The sequence below is a fragment of the Drosophila mojavensis genome, unplaced genomic scaffold (genome assembly GCF_018153725.1).
Source record: "Drosophila mojavensis isolate 15081-1352.22 unplaced genomic scaffold, ASM1815372v1 contig_136, whole genome shotgun sequence".
Taxonomy (NCBI): domain Eukaryota; kingdom Metazoa; phylum Arthropoda; class Insecta; order Diptera; family Drosophilidae; genus Drosophila; species Drosophila mojavensis.
The window spans coordinates 30,126,647-30,146,674 of NW_025318667.1; the positions used below are offsets into that span (position 1 = coordinate 30,126,647).

A 20,028-nucleotide genomic window follows, 5' to 3' on the forward strand; every position below is an offset into this window, starting at 1 on the left:
AGTCTCGACTAGAGCTCTCTTATTTGTTTTCAATATTTAATATATTCATCTTATTTATATTATTTATTTGAAAATTTAATTTAATTTTCATTTTATTTATTTATTTTTATTTTTATTTTTATTTTTTTTGTATTTATTCGACCAATTTTTATACCCTAAACCCATTGATAATGGGAAATCAGTATTTTTATTAGTAATTAGTAAGCCCACACTGCAGCCCATGCGTGTTTATACATACATGCTGCCTATGTGTGTTTGTAAGTGTGTGTGTGTATTTCTTGTGTAAGCAGAAAGACGCAAAGAATTATTGAATTACGACTAAAGCTTTCTTACTTGTTTCAATTGTATAGGATTTTATGCTTGCCTTAATCTGTGGATAATATTTATAGCATATACTTCAGGAGATCTCTTTTCTTTTTCACCCGAATGGCACTTATGGGGGAAATGGAGATTTAGCTTTACTCAATTTGAAACCAAGCAAGCCATGTTAATGGACTTCCCAATGAATTTGAAATATGTATGTTCAGTTCACATTGGGGCATCTGTTGGTGCTGTGTTAAGAGCTTAACTTCGAACATGTTTTGAAGTCTGAAAAAAAAACAGCAGCTAGTATAAATATCACAAAAATTTCAAGCAATTCCTCGAGAAGTCTGAGTTTTCAGCGCTCCTCAGAGCGCCAGCCAAATTACGTTTGTGTTGCGTTTCAAAATTATTGGTTAAACTATTATCCATCCATTAATCCATTCATCTATCCATTCAATTAAGCCATGTTACGGGCAGGCCGCGGTCACCAGGACGGCTCAAGTGAGGAGCGCATGTGCTGGATCTGCTTGAATACAGACGGGGGGACCTTGCACCACGACTGGCTGCAGCCGTGTCGTTGCCGTGGCACCAACAAGTGGGTGCACGAGGCTTGCCTCAGCCGCTGGATTGATGAGAAGCAGCAAGTCAACCCGGACGCTCCGGTGACTTGCCCCCAGTGCTACACCGAGTACATTATTGTGATGCCACCAGTTTGCCGTTTTGATGCAATGCTCGAGAGTGTGGAGAGGACGTACTGTCTGCTCTGTCCCAGCATTCTGATGGGCATGCTGGCCACTGTTGTGTATATGGCAACGCTCTCCTACGGAGCGCTTACACTTCACCAAATAGCTGGCTACGATACGAGCATTCAGCTGATGAAAGAGGATCCCACTTTTTTGTTGATCGTTTTGCCATCGGTGCCATGTGCCTTGTTGCTGCTGCGCCGCTTTGACTGGGATAACTGGATGGTGCGCTGGCTGCGCCGTCAACACCGTCAATCTGTGGCATCGGAGCATTATGATGAGCAGGGGGATCTACTGCCTGGCGCTCCGCTAACCGATGAATATTTCGATAGTCTGGAGCCGGTCGATGAGGATGAAATGATGCAGGCCGGTACCATGAATTCCGAGAATATTGAGCGAGCCACATGCCGTGTCTGCACGGCCCTTAGTCTGCCCACCTTTTCAGTACTCATTGGGCAGACTCTCTATGGCAATGTGAACAGCAAATTGTTAAGCATAGTGTTGGGAGCCTTCACCTTTGAGGCTGTTAAAGGGTTGATCAGCGTCTATTTGCGCCAATGCCAGTATTATCGCCGACGTTATCGTAGTGTACTCGACTACACCACGGAGAACGTCCAGATGGCCGGCAGAACCATCTAGTTTCGCTAAAAATCAATCCATCACATGTTAATTTTGATGTTTAAAATAAAATTTGTAATTCCAACGGAAAGCATCGCTACCACTAAATCCCCTTATCGATTACTATCATCGATTGCAGACGCTGCCTGATCAGAGTAAATTGCAATTCGCAATTTTATACTCGATAGTTCGCAACGTTTGCCAACACAGTAAACAGTAGCTGCACCTGTATACTTTACCACTTTCTCGATCATTCGAATCGTTTGGCAACACCATTGAAAATCACGTTATCATTTTAAATTTTAATTTAAACCAAAACCCAAGGTTGACTGTGGTATGGTAATTAAGTTTGGATTATTATGAAACTGGGGACTGACGATGAATTAATTTTAGGGCGTGTTTCTTCAGCCAACGGGCTATTCGAAAAAGCGTGCGGTTATTGCCAGATCTCTTTGTCTTTGCCTTGTTGTCCATATGGCTGTTGTTATAGTCCAGGCGGCTGGCAAAGTTGAGCGGCAGTTCAATACGTTTTTTGACACCGGAATAGAATAGTAAATAGCGCACGCGCACGCAGGATGGATCGTGGACTACAAACTCCGGCTGGCCGTGCTCCTGTAATCGTATTTCATAATGATCCACTAGCTGGCAGATGACCAGACAGCGTGGAGCGCGACCGAAGCGCGAATGCATCCAGCCACTGCAATTTGTGTCGGAGCATTGAGCGGCTGCCAACTCTGGCAACTCGTACAGATGCATCGGACTGGGCGTGTCGCGCATTATTAGCAATCGGTAAAGAAAGTGCAGCGGACACCCAAAGTAGGCATGAGGACTGGCCGATTTCCAATAGCAGCGCGGATCGTCCTTGTAACTTACTTGCAGAATGTAGCCAGGATTGAGCAGTGGGCGCTTTAGATTCATTTTCTTGCACAGCCAACGCAATTCACCGCCGTCCACGCGCCGTAGACTCGGATACGCCTGCCAGACAAGAATCCAATGGAGCAGATGAATGTGGCTGATGTCTGTATCGGCCAAATGATTGATTCGATAGTTGCAACTCAGGCTTTTCAGCAGACGGTGAGAGCTGGGCCAGGAAGAGACGATGCGACGCAATTCGTCGATATCGTAGAACACGTCGCCCATAAAAATAGATGGCACAGGCACCAAGTTGCTGCGATATCCATCGCTGTGGGCGGCCGCTGCAAACATCAAGAGCTTCGCATCACTGGCACAGGCCTGGTACTCCAAGACATTGATGAGGACATCCAAAACTCTCAGCGTGGCGATGCTTTGCATACCGTAGTACTGACGCGTGTACGTTAGCTGATTGTCGGCGCTCAGTGTTAAGTTGCTTGCGGCAAGCCTGCATGAGGGATCAATAGTTAGATGAATAGATTTTTGCTTGTTAGATAATACCCTATATCTAGTTCAGTTGACGAATCGTCGTCCTCTTCAATGCTATCGCTGTCGCTGTCAGTGCAGATGAGAGTTTTCCCGGAGAGGCTCTGGCTATCAATGATATCAGCGAGGCTGCGCACTTCATTGCGTTGATCCATAATTTTTCACACAAATGCAATTTTGGTTTGATAAATAGCTCTGTTCTAATTGTATTTCTTTATGACTTATTTATTCATACATGTATGTACATATATCTATCTAAATATGAGCTGTCAATCGAAAGGCTGCTTTGTTCATACTTCACATCCGAAAATCAACGCTTGTATATAAATATATATATATGTGTGTGTGTAATATTGAGTTGTGTAATGTGTTCTATAGTAGGACTCATTACTTTGTTGACCTTTAGACAACGCAGCGATATTTATAAATAGGAATAACAAGCATCACACGTCACCAGCCTCTCGGATTACAACTGTCGGTTATCAGCAAAACGTTTGTTTACAAAATAGACGCAAGCACAGTGTACACGGCGCTGTAATATCAGGAAGTATCTGGAAAGTGGAACAACAACAGACACACCCCCTTCACACAGTCGCACACCTGCAACGGCCAATGATAAATAGCTCGAAGCGGCTGCACCTGAACTCGAATTCGAGTCTGTAACGGGCTGTTTGACAGGATACGATTGCATTGTTATCGATATGCCGATAGGCAGTAACGCATCGTCGCTATGACGTGCGAGGATGTTTTGCCCAAAGTGCTAAAAATCCCGGATCCATCATGACGCATCTTCGCCTAGACAATAACATATAAGCAAAATTTGTATAGAAAATGACGAGAATAACGGAGAAATGCGTTGTGTGTGATCAACAGGGGTTACTGTCAAAGGGTCATCAGCAACAACTACGTCAATGAGACTGAAAACTGAGACAAGACCCATCAATTAATAAACCATCCTCCGCCAATTGCATACAGGCGCGCACACACACACATGCACACAGTGAGTGTGTAATGTACATACGTAGTACCTTCGAGACCTGATAACATTTGTCCCGAGTGTAAAGTACAAAATTCCAAAGCATTCATTTTTGATTAATACGACATATTTCGTAGCATTTTATTTAATCACTTTCATTTTTATTGTTGCTTTCGTATTTCCGAACTAAACGCTAATTACAATAGACTAAAGTCTTCATAACGTAAAGCATAATTCAAATCAAGGCAAAACCGAGTCGTCTGCCTCAACACTTAATAATAAATTAGTGTCATTAGGTGAACAATTTAGTTATCATTTTCAGTATTTATAAACTACGCATATATGTATAGTCATGCGTACTACTGGCTAGACCAACTACTTTAGCTATAAACTATTTAAAACTTTGTTTTACAGGCAGCCTATGTATGTTTGTATGCTTAAGCTAAAACTACGAAAGTTAAGTTAAGTAGTTGACATATATATGTATACATATATATATAGAGTAGAAAGCTTAATGTAGAGTATAGTTTAGTAATAATGTATGTCTTTCGTAAGTACGAGTTTTAAGTGTAGCAATTGCTCAAGTTGTTTTGTTGTTCATCTGAGCTTTGAGATTAGTTTGCCATTAGGTTTCAAACCTAATGTCAAATGCCAATTTTGCTTTTTATGTTAATTGTTTGCTGACGCACTTGGCAGGCTCAATTCAACCGGCTTTAGTTTCGGATGCATTCCCAGCTATATAAGTAAATGAAGAAGACATTGATGTAATATGATCCGTCTGCTATCAATATTTGCAAACTAACCTGCGCCTAAAACTTTTTGTTATCTCTGAGGTAGGCCTTATGGCGCACTGTTTCCTTCAAGCATTTATCCGACTCGCTGCCTGTGCCCCGCTGCTGACAGAGGGTTTCCGTTTTGAGGACGAAACACTGCGTCTGCACCATGTTGAAGAAGAGCTTGCCAATGGTATTGGCGTCCTCGTCGTTGGCCATTTTCAGGCAAGTGCGGAAGCGCCGATCGCAGCTGCAGTGAGACAGCGTGTACGGGCGATAGTTGAACAGATCGTACCGATTGGACATGGCCGGTATGTACATCTTGCAGTGATCGTGCTTCCGACAGCACTTGTCAGCCATCGATGCGCCGCCCAAGTGATTGTACGTTCCATTTGCCAAATTGCCACGCCCACACCAGCGTGTGTTGGGCGCTATGAACCAATCAGACACCTGGCGACGTCGGCGCGCGGACGCAGGGGGCAGTGCGTCTGCAATTGTGTCGTCATCTTTATCGTACGATTCGTGACGTAGTTGCTGATGACCGCTATTGCCACTACTGGGGCTCTCTGTGTGTATTGGTGTTGACGCTGGTTTTGTTGTTGCTGGTGTTGTCGCTGCACTCGCAGAGGCAGCGGCAGCGACATTGGCGGGCAATGGCAGCTGTTTGGCAGCGCACATCTGCCAGGCGAACACAATTAAGCATAGCAAATAAATATAATTGCACTTCAATGCGATTGCGGTTGCCATTCTGTCAATCTGTGAATCTATCAATCTGTCAGTCTGTCAAAATCGTGTTTTCATTCAATGTTGTAACGTATTCTCTTTTAAGGCTTCGCGTTGCGTTTGCAGCACGCTTCTCACACTCAAATGTCGCTCCGACTACTAAAAGCTGGCGTTTTATGGGCTCGCAGGTTGCAGCTCGACTGGCGACTGGCTATTGGCAATTTCGCCGTGTACGTGCGTATTAAGGGTCTGTGCAGGTGAATCGCTTATCTTTCGCCCAAAGCAGTGCTGTGCAGTGGAACATATGTTCGGCTGTCAGTGTTGCACAACTTGTGCAAAAGCTCTCTGGCAGTAGTCGTAATGCTATTTTGAGTATTTATTTTATGTGAATAAATATGTAAATGTGTATTATTATATTATTATTTAGCATGCATTTGTTCATATAACCACTGTGAATACAAAAATGTAGCCACTATTGTACTGTTAGTGATGTGACTTAATTTAAACTGCTCTCCAGCGCAAAAAAAAAAAAAAAAACAATCTACTGGGAACAGCTTGTCTCTCAGCTGTTAAGAGGATTTAGTATTTTGCAGCACTGGCCAACAAATAGCATCAATATTTTTGTGTGTGGTCAGGTGGATCGAGTTAAAAAAAAGAATTCAGGGCTAGCATAGACTGAGTGGCGCATGCTGTTACGCACTAATGCAATGCAGCGAACTCAACAGGAGCAAAAGCAATTGAAGCTGCATCAGCAGCAACAGCACACGGAAGACATACAGCAACAGCATCATCACCATCATCATCACCAACAGCAGCAGCAGCAGCAACAACAACAGCATAACAGTAATATTAACAGCAATGGGACGCACATTGCTGGCTGCAGCAATGCCACGCCCACAACGGCTGCAACAACGAGTGCAGCTGTTGGCGCCACAGGAGTGACGCCGCCTCGTACCTTGGCACTAAACCAAAACTATGCAGCTTCGGACACATCAGGGGAGCACGATGGGGACACGGACTACCCGGACTCGCGGTATGAGTGCGCCATTTGCATAGACTGGCTAAACGAGCCGGTGCTGACGTCATGCGGCCATCGCTTCTGTAAGAGCTGCCTCAGTGATTGGCTGCAGAACCACAACCAGTGCTGCCCACTCGACAACAAGCAGTTGTCCGCCGAGCAGGATATTTTTCCCGACAATTATACGCGTCGCGAGATTGAGCAAATCAAGCACAAATGCCCCAATTCGCCGCATGGTTGTGTCGTGGTAGCCTCGCCCATCGAGCTGCATCGGCACTTACCCACCTGCCCGTATCGCAGGCAGCAGCAGCAGCAGCTCGAAGAGAAGTGTCCCTTCGCCAGCATCAAATGCGGTTTTGTGGGTCGTCCTGAGACGAACCAGTTGGAGGAGCACCTCAAAACGGACATGCCGCACCACATGCAACTCATGCTACAGGCATTCCAACAAACAGCCATTGAGACTTGGCAGCCACACAAGCCCAGCTCCAGCTCCGCGCTGGAGAACGGCCACAAGGCGGGACAGCTGCCCCCGCCGCCGCAATATGCGAACGGAGTCGACGAGCAGATCGTCCAGACCATGTACCAGCGCATCGTCGTGCTGGAGCAGCGCACACGCGAGCAGGAGACACGCATCGAGAATCTCAACAAGCAGCTGCGACGCCAGCAGCCAATCGACGCCCGCTACAGCAACGGCACCATCGTCTGGCAGATCGAGCAGCTGAGCTCCTTGATAGAGCGCCTGCGCGCCAATGCGAATAACCAGGTGTACTCGCACGAGTGCTATACGTCACCGTACGGCTACAAGTTCTGTGCCCGTCTCAACATACAGCCGCGGAAGCCGCACGTGCTCAGTCTGCACGTGCATCTGATGCAGTCGGACAACGACTTCCACTTGGACTGGCCATTCAAGGGTCGCATCAAGCTCTGTATGGTGCACCCGGGCGACGCGAGTCTGTCACAGCACGACACCATCATGACGAAGCCAGAGATACTCGCCTTCCACCAGCCGCGCGAGGCTATCAGCACACGCGGCTTCGGATTTCTCGAGTACGCCAACATATCCAATATCATGCAACTGGGCTTCTGTGCCGACAATCGGCTCCTGATCAAGATTGAGATTAACATTGTGTGAATTGAATTGCCCAGGACTAACTACTAGCTCATGTGCTCAATATACACTAGATGCTTATATATACATACGAACGATAGGCGCTGAAATATGTATATTTTATATAGACCTTATACGATCTACGATTATTAGTCAAAACGGAGAAAAAACATCACAGCGAAGCAATTTTGATACCATAGTTTAAAAGTGACTTTATCAGATATATACATATATATATATATAGTAAGTCATATAGCATACATGTAGTATGATAGCAATTCGAATAGGCCAAACTTTTGTATACGTTTACACGCATTTTATTGTTTAATAATGCAAAGAGAAAACAAAAGATTTGACGACGTAAATCGGATTAGACTCATTCCATGTTGTGATTTTGTTTGTTATCAGATTCCAATAAGATTCCAGTGACAGCTCGCGCATGTTATTGGCCGGTTAACAGTTTCCAGTCATGCTAATCCATTCTCATTTCGCCTTTATTCTAATAAGTTTTATATTGTGATTACTTTGTTTCACATTTGTACTTAATTTAATGTTTTTTTTTTATTTATATATTTCAACTTGTTTATAATTTTGGAACTTTGTTTTTAAAACACTTCCATTGGCATTGGTTGATTTTACCAATTCGAAACACACAAAAATACGTCCATTATGTTAAACAATTATTCTTAGGTGATTTTTTGTTAAGCTTAAGAGCAATATACACACATACATATACATATATTGATGGCAGCAGCATGCATACATACATATAAACTACAAATATTAATATTAATATACATACATACATATTTTGAATTGTATTGAAGCAAGCGGGCAATATATACATATGTATATGTACATATGTTAGATAAGCATATTCATAGTTGTGCAGTAATAAATTAGCGAGAACAACGCCACAAGAACAGCAACAACAAATAATAATAAAGGACCCTTTTGTACCGATAACTTACCGATTTATTTATTATCTTATGTGATGTAAGCCAGAGAGAGGCTGTGCCTGATCGTTGGAGACTGCAAGCGTATTTGAATTGAAAACAATTTGAGTTACATTTTGATATATATATTTTTTTTTAATTCAATATTTACATATTACATTGGGGCCTAATGGCAGCCACATACATTAGACTATATAGATACAGATTCTCATGATTATGGCACATGCCAGCTGCCCGCAGCTGCGACGGTAACAACCTCTACATGGGATGTGTGCTGGCTCTGGAGCAACTCTATGGTGACAGCCTCCTCCAGCAGTTGGTCGGTGTTGTCGGCTTCCTCCACCTCAACCTCGACATCGACTTGAGATGTCTTGGCCTTAGCTTTGGCTCTGGCCCGTGCCGACTCGTGAGTGCGCATGTGGGCATTGAGGCCGCCAGACTGGGCAAACATTTTGTTGCACAGCTTGCACGAATATTTGCGCTTCTCGGAGTGCAGGAGCTTGTGGAGGCGTAGCGCTTTCTTGCGCTGGAACGTGGAGCCGCACACATCACAGACGAAGGGCCGCAGATTCGTATGCGAGACGGCGTGCACGTTGAGATCGTGGAAGCTGTAGAACGCCTTGCCACACACTTCGCACTTGGCAGGCCGTTCGCCCGTGTGGCGCCGCATGTGGGCAGTGAGTACGCCACGATCGCGGCAGGGACGACCGCATACCTCGCATATGCATGGCATGCGACCGGTATGGCATATATTGTGCGACGTCAGTTCCTTTTGCGTGTAGAAGGTGGCCTCGCAATCTGGCTGCTGGCACTTGTACGGCTTGATTCCGCTGTGCCTTTGGCGATGGCGCATCATGTTGCCAGACTGCGTGAAGGGCTTGCCACATATGTCGCAGAAGATGCCCGTGTGCTTCCAGCGATGGCCACGCAAGTCGCGCTCAGTGCGGAAGGTCTGATTGCACTCAGGCTCGTCGCACTTGTAGATCTTGGAGGGATCCTTGCGCGGTTTCTTGCGAACGCTTCCAGCTGTGGCTGTCGTCATGGCATCGCCTGCAGCTACCCTGTGCGGCTTTGGCGGCTTGCGGAAGTTGTGCTTGCTGCGTTTGTGGCTCTGCAGGCTGCGTTTAGTGTTGTAGGCGCGATCACATTGGTCACACTGGAAGAGCATGTCTCTGGTGTCGTCCACTTCCTCATCATTGTGATCGGAGCCTGAGTGTTCATTGCGCTCAATACGACCTTCGCTGTTGTTGCCGTCACCCGCCATCCAATCCAAATGTTTGTCCATTGGCGTGTCATCCTCCGACTGTCGCACTACGCTATTCTTGAGTGTTGCTTCGCGTCGTTGGCGCCTGGTTGCAATTGAGCCATTCTGTTCTTGAGATGCAGTGACATCTGCATCTTTATCAGTCTCGTGTTCCCGGTCAAGCAGTGCTATTTGGGCCAAGTCCACATTCACATTGTCATTGGAAGCGTGCGTCTCGTCATTGGCAATGGGATCGTCCTCGGATTTAATGGCCAACGGCTCGGCATCCACCTCCACCGGCGCATCCAGATGCTGCTCCACGGCATGTGTAGCGAACAGCTTGCATTCTTCAGTCTCCGTCTCCGTATCTACTTCTGACTCTGTCAGATGCTTGAGTTGAAAGTGTTGAGGAAATCCTTCAAATGGCACTTGCTGGCCGCAGAGCGCACAGCTAACATCGTAATTTGTTGGGCTGACGCAGAATACCTCGCCGCAACGAAAATTAAAATATGAACGATCAAAATCTGGTTGCAATTTAATCATCCTGTGGAACACTGATTACAGCACCGATGCTCTAAAATTGGGCCCATTTAACTTTGGCGTCGTATTAGGCTCCCAATCAAAGCCGCCGTCGAACCAAACACTGGACAGCTGTGAATCGATGAAGAGCTCGATTAATATAAATTACCGGGCAATCGATGTTTCTTTAATGTTTACACTTAAGTGCATAACTATATTTAAATTAAATGTTCATTAGAAGCAGAATGAATAAATGAGTAGTTAGATATGCAACCAAAAAATATAAAATTAGTTTTTTTTATGTTAAAATAGTGAAAAGTAGTAGTTCCAAATAACCGCCCTATCCGAAGTATCGATACTAAATCAAGTGTTTGAATTCAAAACCATTGTTTATTTAATCGCTGTCAGTGTTGTATTACAGCTGATGAATTGCGATTTTCGAATTTTGCACACTGGTAGCTGCCGCCCGTTGTGTATTCGTGTATACACTTTTTTTTCTAACTGCAATCAGTATATTGATTTTTCGCCCCCGCTTTTCCATTGAAGTCTACGGCACGGGCAGAGCATAAACATAAGAATCTATTGTAAAAATGTCGGAGTGCGCCGCTTCAGCCAGCAATGTGAATGCCAATGAAAAGATGGCCAGCTTGCTGAAGGAGGCGGAAAATTTGAAAGCCAAACTAGAAGAGGAGCGCCAAAAACTGAACGATGTCAGTCTCTCAACCATTGCTGAAAGGCTGGAGCAGATAGCCTTCGTAAACATAAAGCCACGTAAGGTGCTGAAAGGTCACCAGGCGAAAGTGCTGTGCACCGACTGGAGTCCCGATAAGCGCCACATTATCTCATCATCTCAGGACGGGCGCCTAATAATCTGGGATGCGTTTACCACAAACAAAGAGCACGCTGTGACAATGCCAACCACTTGGATAATGGCATGTGCGTATGCGCCATCCGGCAACTATGTGGCCTGTGGTGGCCTGGACAATAAAGTAACCGTATATCCGATTACCTCCGATGAGGAAATGGCAGCCAAGAAGCGCACTGTCGGCACGCACACCAGTTACATGTCGTGCTGCATCTACCCCAATTCAGATCAACAAATACTCACAGGCAGCGGCGACTCCACATGCGCTCTGTGGGACGTCGAATCTGGCCAACTACTGCAAAGTTTCCATGGCCACTCCGGCGACGTGATGGCCATCGACTTGGCGCCAAATGAGACGGGCAACACCTTCGTCTCTGGCAGCTGTGATCGCATGGCCTTCATTTGGGACATGCGGTCTGGCCATGTTGTGCAGTCCTTCGAGGGCCATCAGTCGGACGTGAACAGTGTCAAGTTCCATCCATGCGGCGACGCCATCGCTACGGGCTCCGACGACAGCAGCTGTCGTCTGTTCGACATGCGCGCAGACCGCGAAGTAGCCGTCTTTGCCAAGGAGAGCATTATCTTTGGCGTCAACTCAGTGGACTTTTCAGTCAGTGGGCGACTCCTCTTTGCCGGCTACAATGACTACACCGTCAACCTCTGGGACACACTCAAATCGGAACGCGTCTGCCTGCTGTACGGCCACGAGAACAAGGTCTCCTGTGTGCAGGTCTCACCCGACGGCACAGCGCTGTCCACTGGCAGCTGGGACTACACCATCCGAGTGTGGGCCTAAGCCATAAAACCAGCAAAAATATATGTGTGTGTATTATACGAATGTGCATATGCATATATATGTAAATTGAATCTGTTGAGCATGCTCCTGCTGTTGTTTGTCAGCTTTCAGCTTTTTTTTTTCTGTCTGCGTGTTACACCAAATACTATATACTTTAAGTATGATGCAAAGGAGGCGAAGTGCACGCAACCAATCCAAAGAGAAGGAGCTCGTGTATATCTATGTAAACATATTATGCGCTAGTTCTAAGTTCCTGTTCGAAATAAATGTTGAAGCGAAAACCAAATTCTTCAAGCGTTTCATTCATAAACTAAGAGCAGCTCTAGCGGTATTTATAGAACTTGTTTATCACATCATATATACATACATACACACATACAGTCGAGCCGCGATCGTCTTCTCTCGCTAAATCGTAAAAAAAAAGTTTAAAACAGATTATCGATAAAAATAATTTAACTTGGCCTGCGACAAAAATAGACGGACAGGGGTAAATCATCTGAGATCGGCATCCTAATCATACATAATTACTTTATAAAGCGCTACGCATCCTTTCTGTTACATACATGTTTACAAAACCATTATATACTGATTGATGCTTTTCAGGAGCAGGATACACAAGAAGAGTATTTTCGATTAAGATAATATGTCTGTTAATTCAATTTTTTTGTGCCTTAAACCTCCGTTTAATGAAAATCTAGACAAATCAAAACTACGTAGATAAAATTATTTTTATATTGCATTTATATATGTATATGACATTAGCTTTATTTTTTATGACACACAATAGCTGGCGATAATTATACACATATAGTATTATAACCAACTTATTATAGTTCTTTAAATGTTTGTGAATATATTTCCTTTCGGAGTAACTAGTATTATGATATATGTACAATAACTAATAATATTACATGTATAATAGCCAACGTATTATAGTTAAGGAGCGCTTTCAACGTATTGCAACTATGTTATGAGTTACAAGGTTCTAATGATAGTATTACATATATAATAACCAACATATCATAGGAAAATAGAGCTATATAAGTGCTATGCTACACAAGATTCTGTAGCATATTTTTGTTATATAATGGCGAAAAAAGTATTTTGACAACGCATTGCAATAACTTAAACCGCCTATTTATGCATACTGCGAGAAGGAACGATACTCTTCCTTTTTGAAAGAGTTCTTTAATAGTCTCAAGAGAATAGCACAAATACAATTCAAAGAGAACGCAAACACAATTCTATAATAATTGTGATTCGTAGAATATGTTAGAATCCACGTATATCAGCATAGAAAACCGTCCACCCTTGTTTGAAACATTAAAAAAAATAAATAAAATTGTTTTCTGGTTCGGTCGTCTCCAGCATTTGGTACAAATTGTATATCTTGTTTTTAAAATACAGTTCGCTCAATTATCTATTTATCCATGTTTTTGTGCCCACGCATAGGGAAAATTCTTTCGTTGCTCAACATTTGTTGCACGTGCATTGGTGATTGTTTAGTTTGCTTTGATAAATGTTGAAATACTCAACAGAATTTAATGAAACTAAGAATATTATCTACATATTCCTATGAATATTTGACTCTTTTTAAAAAAATGCCAACTCATTCACAATCAGCTACAATCAGCCATTTTAAATGGGATCCGGCTATAAGAAGAAACCATCCTTTAATATCAATGACCTTTTGTAAGCATCCAAGAATCAATCAGTCTCCTCGCGCGTTCTTGATAAGTCTAATCTGCGTTGTCCTTTTATATAAGCTCACACATTCTCAATAATATTCAGATCGGGGCTTTGAGGTGGCCAATGTAATATATTGACTCCAATATAATTATACATTCAGTAATCAATCATATGGCCCTTGTGGCATGGAGCGTTGTCCTGCTGATTGACCAATGAGCATATCACCGGAATCCGATGAGATTCATCCAGGACACGTAAATATTTGTTATTCTTCAATGTTCTATTAATGGATATCGATACGGTAAAGACATTGAAGGACACGCAAACATAATCGAATCGTAAGGTTTTTGGTTTACTTTAAAGGGATTTAAAGGTACAAAACGAGCTACAATATAGAAAAAACAGCCTTCTTTAGACGCCTCTTGACAGTTTTCTATCTGTTGATATTATATGATTGTTTTTAAGATTGCTTGACACTGTTTTTGGCAAAATCCGCATAGCATCAATAGCGGTTTTTATAAGTTTTCTTTTAAATCATTTTTCTATTTTTTGTTAATTTAGGAATTTGTTAATTTAGGTAGTAAATTCTTTATAGAGATACATTTTATAATCTGCTAAGGTATTCCACAGAAATACCTGAATTATTTTTCTTAATTTTTAATGAATTCAATCAATTCACGTCATTTGCCAAAATTTAACAAAAACTACGATCAAACAGTAGTAATTATTAAACAAGTCACGAAAATATCTTTAACATGAAAAAAATAATATGAAAGGACATATCAAAATACTTTTGTCCAGCAAAAAGAACGATACGCTTTTACAATGCGTTGTCAAAGTGCTTTTATCCACCATTGCATTATGATATACAATGCCAATTATAATAATACACACATTATAGCCTAATTAGTATAAGTATAGTTTGTGCACATTTGCAATATTGAAAAGTGACTGTACAAGTAGTGCGGGGATGCTCAAAGATGGGGTGGGCAGGCTATAGCTGAGCCGCTATCGACAATGCCATTGATGGCCTGCGCTTTGTGGCCACGCATATGGGCGGACAGCCCCGCTGCCTGGGCGTAAGCATTGCCACAGATCTTGCACTTGAACTTCTTGACACCCAAATGCAGATGTTTGTGATGGTAGAGAGCCTTGGGCCGTGAGAAGGCAGCCTCACAATGGTCGCACTTGTACGGCCGCTCCGTGGAGTGCATGGCCTGGTGCTCGTTGAGCAGCGACTTCGATGCGAAACAACGCGCGCAAGTCTGACACTTAAACGGCTTCTCGCCCGTGTGCGTGCGCCGATGCACAATGAGTGCATCGCGGTAGCGCGAGCGGTAGCCGCATAACTCACACACGTAGTTGCGCTCTGTGCTGTGGACGCGACGATGCGACGTCAAATTGTGCTGGCTGACAAATGACTTGCCGCAACTCTCATGCTCGCATTTGAATTGTCGCAGACCCGAGTGGGCCTGCACATGGCGTAGAAGAGTGCGTGAGCTTTTGTATACCTTGCCGCACACGTTGCACGGAAACTCGGTGTGTTCCTTGCGACGATGCGATAACATGGCGCGTTGCACGTCGAAAGTGGCATCACAATCGGTGCACTTGAAGCCGTTCGGGTGCGGATGCCTCACCTTAACATGCATATTTAGGTACTTCTGAGTCGTGTATTTGCCCCTGCAGTATTTGCATGGGTACTCCTTGGGATCGGGTTGTTTCTGCAAATCACATTGATCACATTATCCACAATATAACGTGTACAACTCACCTTAAATACAGATTGCGGTTCCGCTTCGCTATCAGTTGCCTCCTCATCATCATCGACATCAGTGAAGCTCGGGACACCTGCTGTGGGTGCATCCAGCTCGTCTGCACTATGGCAGCTGTCCTCGGCCCGGCCATTTTTGTTGTTTTCCAATTGCACAGTTTCCAGCTTGACCTCGTCGAACGAACATACTCGCAATGTATCGCCGTCGTTGTCATCCTCATCTGATCCCTCGTTCCGTTCATCGTCGCCTGCATTAGCTGTTACATTTAAAGGGGGCAACTGTTGACATGCGTCATTTCTATCGGCCTTGACCTGCGTACGCGGTTTGCCCTGCTTGTCGAAATGTACGTTGCGTATGTGCATCGAGAAGTCATCAAATGCAAAATGTTTCATTTCGCAGAGACAGCAAACCAGCTGGAAACTGCAGAATTCGTTTTCGCTTTCGTAAAATATTTCGCCACATTTTGGGCGCAGCTGCGGATTAACATGCAGTCGCGAGAAGTCCACATTGACTAGACACTGCTTTAACATGCTGCGAATTTGTTTATTTCAACATTTGCCATGAAAACAAAAATAAACAAATTGATACTCGCCCACACAACTACCAAAACAATGCATCGATAGCACGATTTCCATAACAATAGCAATGCTATCGAAATGATATAGTGTTGATAAATGGCTACGCGGGCTAATTTAAAATCGTCTCGATTGTGTCAGATACTTTCAGATTGGTTGTGGCCGTTGCTCGCTCGTTGCGTTGGCGATGCCAGCGCTTGTGCTGCGCATATCCTGCTGCCTGCGCGTAGGACTTCTCACATACGCTACATTTATACTGCTTCACCTGAGCATGAAGCGGCCTATGGTGATAAAGCGCGCGTGCACTAAGGAATCCTACATTGCACTCCCTGCACATGTAGCGACTGCGTCGTTGATCTGTGTCCATATGACGCTCATTGTGTGTGGTTAATTGGTATCGTGCCACGAATGATGCATTGCATATGTTACAACAGAAGGGTTTCTCGCCAGTATGACGGCGCTTGTGCACCTTTAAATTTCCAGATATGCGAGTTCTATATCCGCATTGCTCGCACATATGACGCAATAGATTGTTACCAGGATCAGAGTCCTCGGATTGATCGAACTTTGAACATTTTAAGCCATGCTTCTTTTTTGCATTTGCTTTGCTCGTTATCTTCGATAAAATTTCGTAATTAAAATGTGGAAAAATTTTCAATCAAATGTTGCACTTACCAGAACCTCACCGGCCATTGTCACGCAGTGCATGCTAAATTTAATCGTTGACATTATGTTAAACGCGCGATTTGGCATTTGTAGCTCGATTAATTGTTGTCAAAAGGAGCTAAATTTAAATTACAAGGCATACAACCTCTCTCTTTCCTACTATCAGTTACAACACACTTAACAGAATCGAAAGTACTTTGTTAGACAATCGATAACATTCTTTCGATTGGTGAATTTCAAATTTTTTTCAGCTCGTTAATAAAATCGAACTCACTTCGATCGACGATCAATTAGAATATTTCGATTATTAAATTTGAAATGCGAATAAAAACGATCAGATAAGAATTTTAATAGCTTAGAATATGTATATACATATATATACATACATATGTATGTCAATGTACTTTGTACATACACATAGACATGCACATAGAATTCGCCTAAATTATGCCTGAGTGCTTACAAGTAAAAACATAACGAGTAAATAGGGCAAACATCCTACATTATGGAAGATAATGGATTACAGATTATTCAGCCATTGAGCTCGTCGTTGCGGTGCTTTCGCATGTGCCCCGCCAGACCCGCTGCCTGAGCATACTCATTGCCACAGAGCTTACACACGAACTGTTTCGTAGCTGCGTGCAGGAACTTGTGGTGGTAGAGTCCCTTCTGGCGAGAGAACGTGGCGCCGCATACCTTGCACACGTGCGGCCGCTCCGTCGAGTGCATCGCCATGTGCTCGCGCAGACCCGAGTGGGAGGGGAACCGCTTGTCGCACACCTTACAGCCGAAGGGACGCTCGCCTGTGTGACTGCGCAAGTGGACACGAAGCGTCTCCTTGTTGCGGCAGCTGTAGCCGCAGCTCTCACACACGAAGTTCTTCTGCTCCGAATGCACCTTGCTGTGGTTCCGCATGTGGCGCGTGGTAAAGAAGCGCTTTTCGCAACCCGGATAGCTGCATGGCACATCGCGCTCATTTGTATGCTTCAGCTGGTGCCGCTTCAACTCATGGCGCGTCTTGTACCGCCGATTGCATATCACACAGGGCGCGCCGCCGTGCACCTTCACCACATGCTCGTCCAGCAGACGCAGCCGTGGCAGCTGCGCATTGCACTCCAGGCAAACAAAGGCGTCGCTCAGGCTGATGTCATGGTCCCGCTTCACATGCTGCCGCAGCGTGTACTTGCCGTGATAGACCTTATCACAGTGCTCGCACTTGTATTTGGGCTTGGGTGCGTGCACCTTGGGCGGCTCGTAGTCTGCGTCGATGTCCACATCCACGTCGTCCTCTGAGACGGCGTCGGTATACTTGTGCTGGCGCTCCATGTGGCGCTGCAGCGACTTCTTGCTTCGATACGTTTTGTTGCAGTGTATGCAGGTCAGCATCTCCTTTGTGGCCGTGAGTGGTGGCTCCTGCTCATGGCCTATGGCATCTGAATTGTCAGCATCTGATCCTATGTGATCATTGTAGAGGCGCTCCGTCGACACGTCCCATTTCATGATTCCAACGGGATCCTCCAATTCATCCTCCTCATCATCATCGTCGTCGTCCACCAGCTGCTTAGTCTCACTCAGAAACTCAGTCCCGCTGTTGGCAGCCAAGTCGTATTCATTGGACGTCACTTCATACCAAGAAAACAAATTCGTTTGAGTTGCCGAGGTGCTGCTGTCCATGTCCTCCTGTTTTGGCAGCATCACCTCCGCTTTGAGCAGCCCGTCCTCAAAGTGCTCGTTCTGAATGTGCAGCAAAAAATCGGCGAACACAAAGCTCTTCATGTGGCAGAAGGCGCAGTCAATGCGATAGCTGTTTAGACTTTGGAAATACACCTCCCCACATTTGGCATTGGCAATGCCAGCAAATGTGTCCGGCTTGAGTGCCTTCAGCATATTCAATTTCTTATTCGATCCGCTTCCGCTAACTAAAAAGCATTTGTATGTTATTTTCTAGTTCTGATTAGACTGCAACAAGCAACGCAAACAAATCGTGTTGTCGTTTTAATTCTGACTGACAGGCCCAACAGCTGTTTTGCTTTGGCATTTTACAGCACTGTATTTTGCAAGGATGCATCAGGTCTTGCTTATTCACTCAATTGGCTGGTGCTATGCAATTCTACATAGTGTCCTATATATATATATAACGATAAATACATACCTAAATATACGTTAATTAGTATATTTTACCTTGCTTGGAATTGGATGGATCAGCTCCTGGCTACTATGGCTATTTGATTAGTAAGATATAGATACATATACAAACACAGATGCAGATAAATAGATCTGATACTATATTAACTGTTTATTGTAGCTTCGGGCTTCACATGAATAAACTGATGCTGTTGCAAGTGCTTAAAGTCCACAAACTTTTTGTCGCACAGATCACAGCTGTATTTGGCCAAGCGATAGTGTTTCTTTAGTTTGTGGGTGCTTAGCGTGGAGGCACTTCGATAACTGTTGCCGCACAGCTCACAAGTAAACGGCAATAGGGATGTGCATAGTTCGGCGTTGTCTGCCTGATCCTGGCTTTTGTGTGTAGTGCCAGTCGCATGCATCTTGCGTTTATGGGTGTCCATTTGATTGCGGGTGTAGAAGCTCTTGTCGCAGCTATTGCAAGCCCAACAACGCAATTGAGTGTGCCGCAGCTCGTGGCTGAGCAGAGCACTGCGATGGGTAAATAGCTTCTCGCAATGCTGGCACTGGAGTTCCTTGCGATCTTCATGCGTGCGCAAGTGACGTGTTAGCGTTGAGACGGCTCGGAACTGCTTGCCACACATGTCGCACTGATGGGGCTTGCTGCCGGTGTGGATATTCAGATGGGTGTCCAGCAAAAAGCGTCGTCGAAATGTCCGCCCACAATAAGCGCACGAATTTGGTCCATTGCGTCGCTTATCAGGTTGCTTCGGCGATGATTCATTGTTCCACTTGGACTCGACAAACGTAAAAGCATCATATCCTGTTTCTACGACCGTTGGCAGCTCCGACAACGATGGTAGCTCAACAACAGGTTCATTCAAACAGCTAATAGGTGCCCCAGTGTTCTCTTCCTTTACGTTGTGAAGCTCTGGCTGAAAGTGGTCACTAATAAAGTGCTGCTGGAATACGACGTAGTCCAAAAAAGTGCTGCCGCAAATACATTTTATCAGAAAGTTTGCTTCTACGGAAGTGTCGCAATGAATTTCGGCGCATTTTGTGTTTATGCTTATGTTTACAACTTCGACCATTTTCCAATTACGATAAAAAAAAACAAACACTAGAGATCCATTAGTAGTTTCCAACACTCTTCGTGCAAT

At 44.4% G+C, this 20,028-nt stretch overlaps 10 protein-coding genes across 10 annotated transcripts; 3 read left to right on the forward strand and 7 right to left on the reverse strand.

Moving 5' to 3' along the window:
- The first annotated feature begins 326 nt into the window (after window positions 1–326).
- Window positions 327–1,772, forward strand: LOC6586195 (E3 ubiquitin-protein ligase MARCHF5). Its single transcript, XM_002011782.4, has one exon. It carries the CDS (start codon window positions 768–770, stop codon window positions 1,683–1,685), a length of 918 nt encoding a protein of 305 aa, XP_002011818.1. The 5' UTR covers window positions 327–767; the 3' UTR covers window positions 1,686–1,772.
- Window positions 1,773–1,951: 179 nt separating this feature from the next.
- Window positions 1,952–3,341, reverse strand: LOC6586196 (protein mono-ADP-ribosyltransferase PARP16). Its single transcript, XM_002011783.4, has 2 exons — window positions 3,078–3,341; window positions 1,952–3,024 (listed from the first exon to the last, which is right to left on the reverse strand). Exons 1-2 carry the CDS (start codon window positions 3,215–3,217, stop codon window positions 2,022–2,024), a joined length of 1,143 nt encoding a protein of 380 aa, XP_002011819.1. The 5' UTR covers window positions 3,218–3,341; the 3' UTR covers window positions 1,952–2,021.
- An 831-nt stretch (window positions 3,342–4,172) lies between these two features.
- Window positions 4,173–5,803, reverse strand: LOC6586197 (acidic phospholipase A2 PA4). Its single transcript, XM_002011784.3, has 2 exons — window positions 4,842–5,803; window positions 4,173–4,773 (listed from the first exon to the last, which is right to left on the reverse strand). The coding sequence occupies exon 1, from the start codon at window positions 5,556–5,558 to the stop codon at window positions 4,848–4,850; it is 711 nt and encodes a 236-aa protein (XP_002011820.2). The 5' UTR covers window positions 5,559–5,803; the 3' UTR covers window positions 4,173–4,773; window positions 4,842–4,847.
- A 290-nt stretch (window positions 5,804–6,093) lies between these two features.
- On the forward strand, window positions 6,094–8,626 carry LOC6586198 (TNF receptor-associated factor 6). Its single transcript, XM_002011785.4, has one exon. It carries the CDS (start codon window positions 6,221–6,223, stop codon window positions 7,682–7,684), a length of 1,464 nt encoding a protein of 487 aa, XP_002011821.3. The 5' UTR covers window positions 6,094–6,220; the 3' UTR covers window positions 7,685–8,626.
- Window positions 8,627–8,725: 99 nt separating this feature from the next.
- On the reverse strand, window positions 8,726–10,515 carry LOC6586199 (zinc finger protein 251). Its single transcript, XM_002011786.4, has one exon. It carries the CDS (start codon window positions 10,400–10,402, stop codon window positions 8,831–8,833), a length of 1,572 nt encoding a protein of 523 aa, XP_002011822.2. The 5' UTR covers window positions 10,403–10,515; the 3' UTR covers window positions 8,726–8,830.
- Window positions 10,516–10,838: 323 nt separating this feature from the next.
- On the forward strand, window positions 10,839–12,325 carry LOC6586200 (guanine nucleotide-binding protein subunit beta-5). Its single transcript, XM_002011787.4, has one exon. The coding sequence runs from the start codon at window positions 10,969–10,971 to the stop codon at window positions 12,037–12,039; it is 1,071 nt and encodes a 356-aa protein (XP_002011823.1). The 5' UTR covers window positions 10,839–10,968; the 3' UTR covers window positions 12,040–12,325.
- Window positions 12,326–14,320: 1,995 nt separating this feature from the next.
- LOC6586201 (zinc finger protein 2 homolog) lies at window positions 14,321–16,060 on the reverse strand. The gene is made up of 2 exons (XM_002011788.4): window positions 15,500–16,060; window positions 14,321–15,449 (listed from the first exon to the last, which is right to left on the reverse strand). The coding sequence occupies exons 1-2, from the start codon at window positions 16,028–16,030 to the stop codon at window positions 14,703–14,705; spliced, it is 1,278 nt and encodes a 425-aa protein (XP_002011824.1). The 5' UTR covers window positions 16,031–16,060; the 3' UTR covers window positions 14,321–14,702.
- Window positions 16,023–16,982, reverse strand: LOC6586202 (zinc finger protein 708). The gene is made up of 2 exons (XM_002011789.4): window positions 16,751–16,982; window positions 16,023–16,691 (listed from the first exon to the last, which is right to left on the reverse strand). The coding sequence occupies exons 1-2, from the start codon at window positions 16,826–16,828 to the stop codon at window positions 16,188–16,190; spliced, it is 582 nt and encodes a 193-aa protein (XP_002011825.2). The 5' UTR covers window positions 16,829–16,982; the 3' UTR covers window positions 16,023–16,187.
- Window positions 16,983–17,070: 88 nt separating this feature from the next.
- On the reverse strand, window positions 17,071–19,013 carry LOC6586203 (zinc finger protein interacting with ribonucleoprotein K). The gene is made up of 2 exons (XM_002011790.4): window positions 18,923–19,013; window positions 17,071–18,863 (listed from the first exon to the last, which is right to left on the reverse strand). Exon 2 carries the CDS (start codon window positions 18,626–18,628, stop codon window positions 17,273–17,275), a length of 1,356 nt encoding a protein of 451 aa, XP_002011826.1. The 5' UTR covers window positions 18,629–18,863; window positions 18,923–19,013; the 3' UTR covers window positions 17,071–17,272.
- A 16-nt stretch (window positions 19,014–19,029) lies between these two features.
- On the reverse strand, window positions 19,030–19,959 carry LOC6586204 (zinc finger protein 11). Its single transcript, XM_002011791.3, has one exon. It carries the CDS (start codon window positions 19,957–19,959, stop codon window positions 19,030–19,032), a length of 930 nt encoding a protein of 309 aa, XP_002011827.1.
- Window positions 19,960–20,028: the final 69 nt, after the last annotated feature.

Excerpts from the sequence above, each read along its gene's own strand:
- LOC6586195 (XM_002011782.4), top strand. The coding sequence starts at position 768 with ATGTTACGGGCAGGCCGCGGTCACCAGGACGGCTCAAGTGAGGAGCGC.
- LOC6586196 (XM_002011783.4), bottom strand. The coding sequence starts at position 3,217 with ATGGATCAACGCAATGAAGTGCGCAGCCTCGCTGATATCATTGATAGC. Across the intron at positions 3,025-3,077 it reads TCAACTGAACTAGATATAGG|GCTTGCCGCAAGCAACTTAA; the intron begins GTATTATCTAAC and ends TCCCTCATGCAG.
- LOC6586197 (XM_002011784.3), bottom strand. The coding sequence starts at position 5,558 with ATGGCAACCGCAATCGCATTGAAGTGCAATTATATTTATTTGCTATGC.
- LOC6586198 (XM_002011785.4), top strand. The coding sequence starts at position 6,221 with ATGCTGTTACGCACTAATGCAATGCAGCGAACTCAACAGGAGCAAAAG.
- LOC6586199 (XM_002011786.4), bottom strand. The coding sequence starts at position 10,402 with ATGATTAAATTGCAACCAGATTTTGATCGTTCATATTTTAATTTTCGT.
- LOC6586200 (XM_002011787.4), top strand. The coding sequence starts at position 10,969 with ATGTCGGAGTGCGCCGCTTCAGCCAGCAATGTGAATGCCAATGAAAAG.
- LOC6586201 (XM_002011788.4), bottom strand. The coding sequence starts at position 16,030 with ATGTTAAAGCAGTGTCTAGTCAATGTGGACTTCTCGCGACTGCATGTT. Across the intron at positions 15,450-15,499 it reads AACCGCAATCTGTATTTAAG|AAACAACCCGATCCCAAGGA; the intron begins GTGAGTTGTACA and ends TGTGATTTGCAG.
- LOC6586202 (XM_002011789.4), bottom strand. The coding sequence starts at position 16,828 with ATGCCAAATCGCGCGTTTAACATAATGTCAACGATTAAATTTAGCATG. Across the intron at positions 16,692-16,750 it reads CAATGGCCGGTGAGGTTCTG|ATAACGAGCAAAGCAAATGC; the intron begins GTAAGTGCAACA and ends ATTTTATCGAAG.
- LOC6586203 (XM_002011790.4), bottom strand. The coding sequence starts at position 18,628 with ATGCTGAAGGCACTCAAGCCGGACACATTTGCTGGCATTGCCAATGCC.
- LOC6586204 (XM_002011791.3), bottom strand. The coding sequence starts at position 19,959 with ATGGTCGAAGTTGTAAACATAAGCATAAACACAAAATGCGCCGAAATT.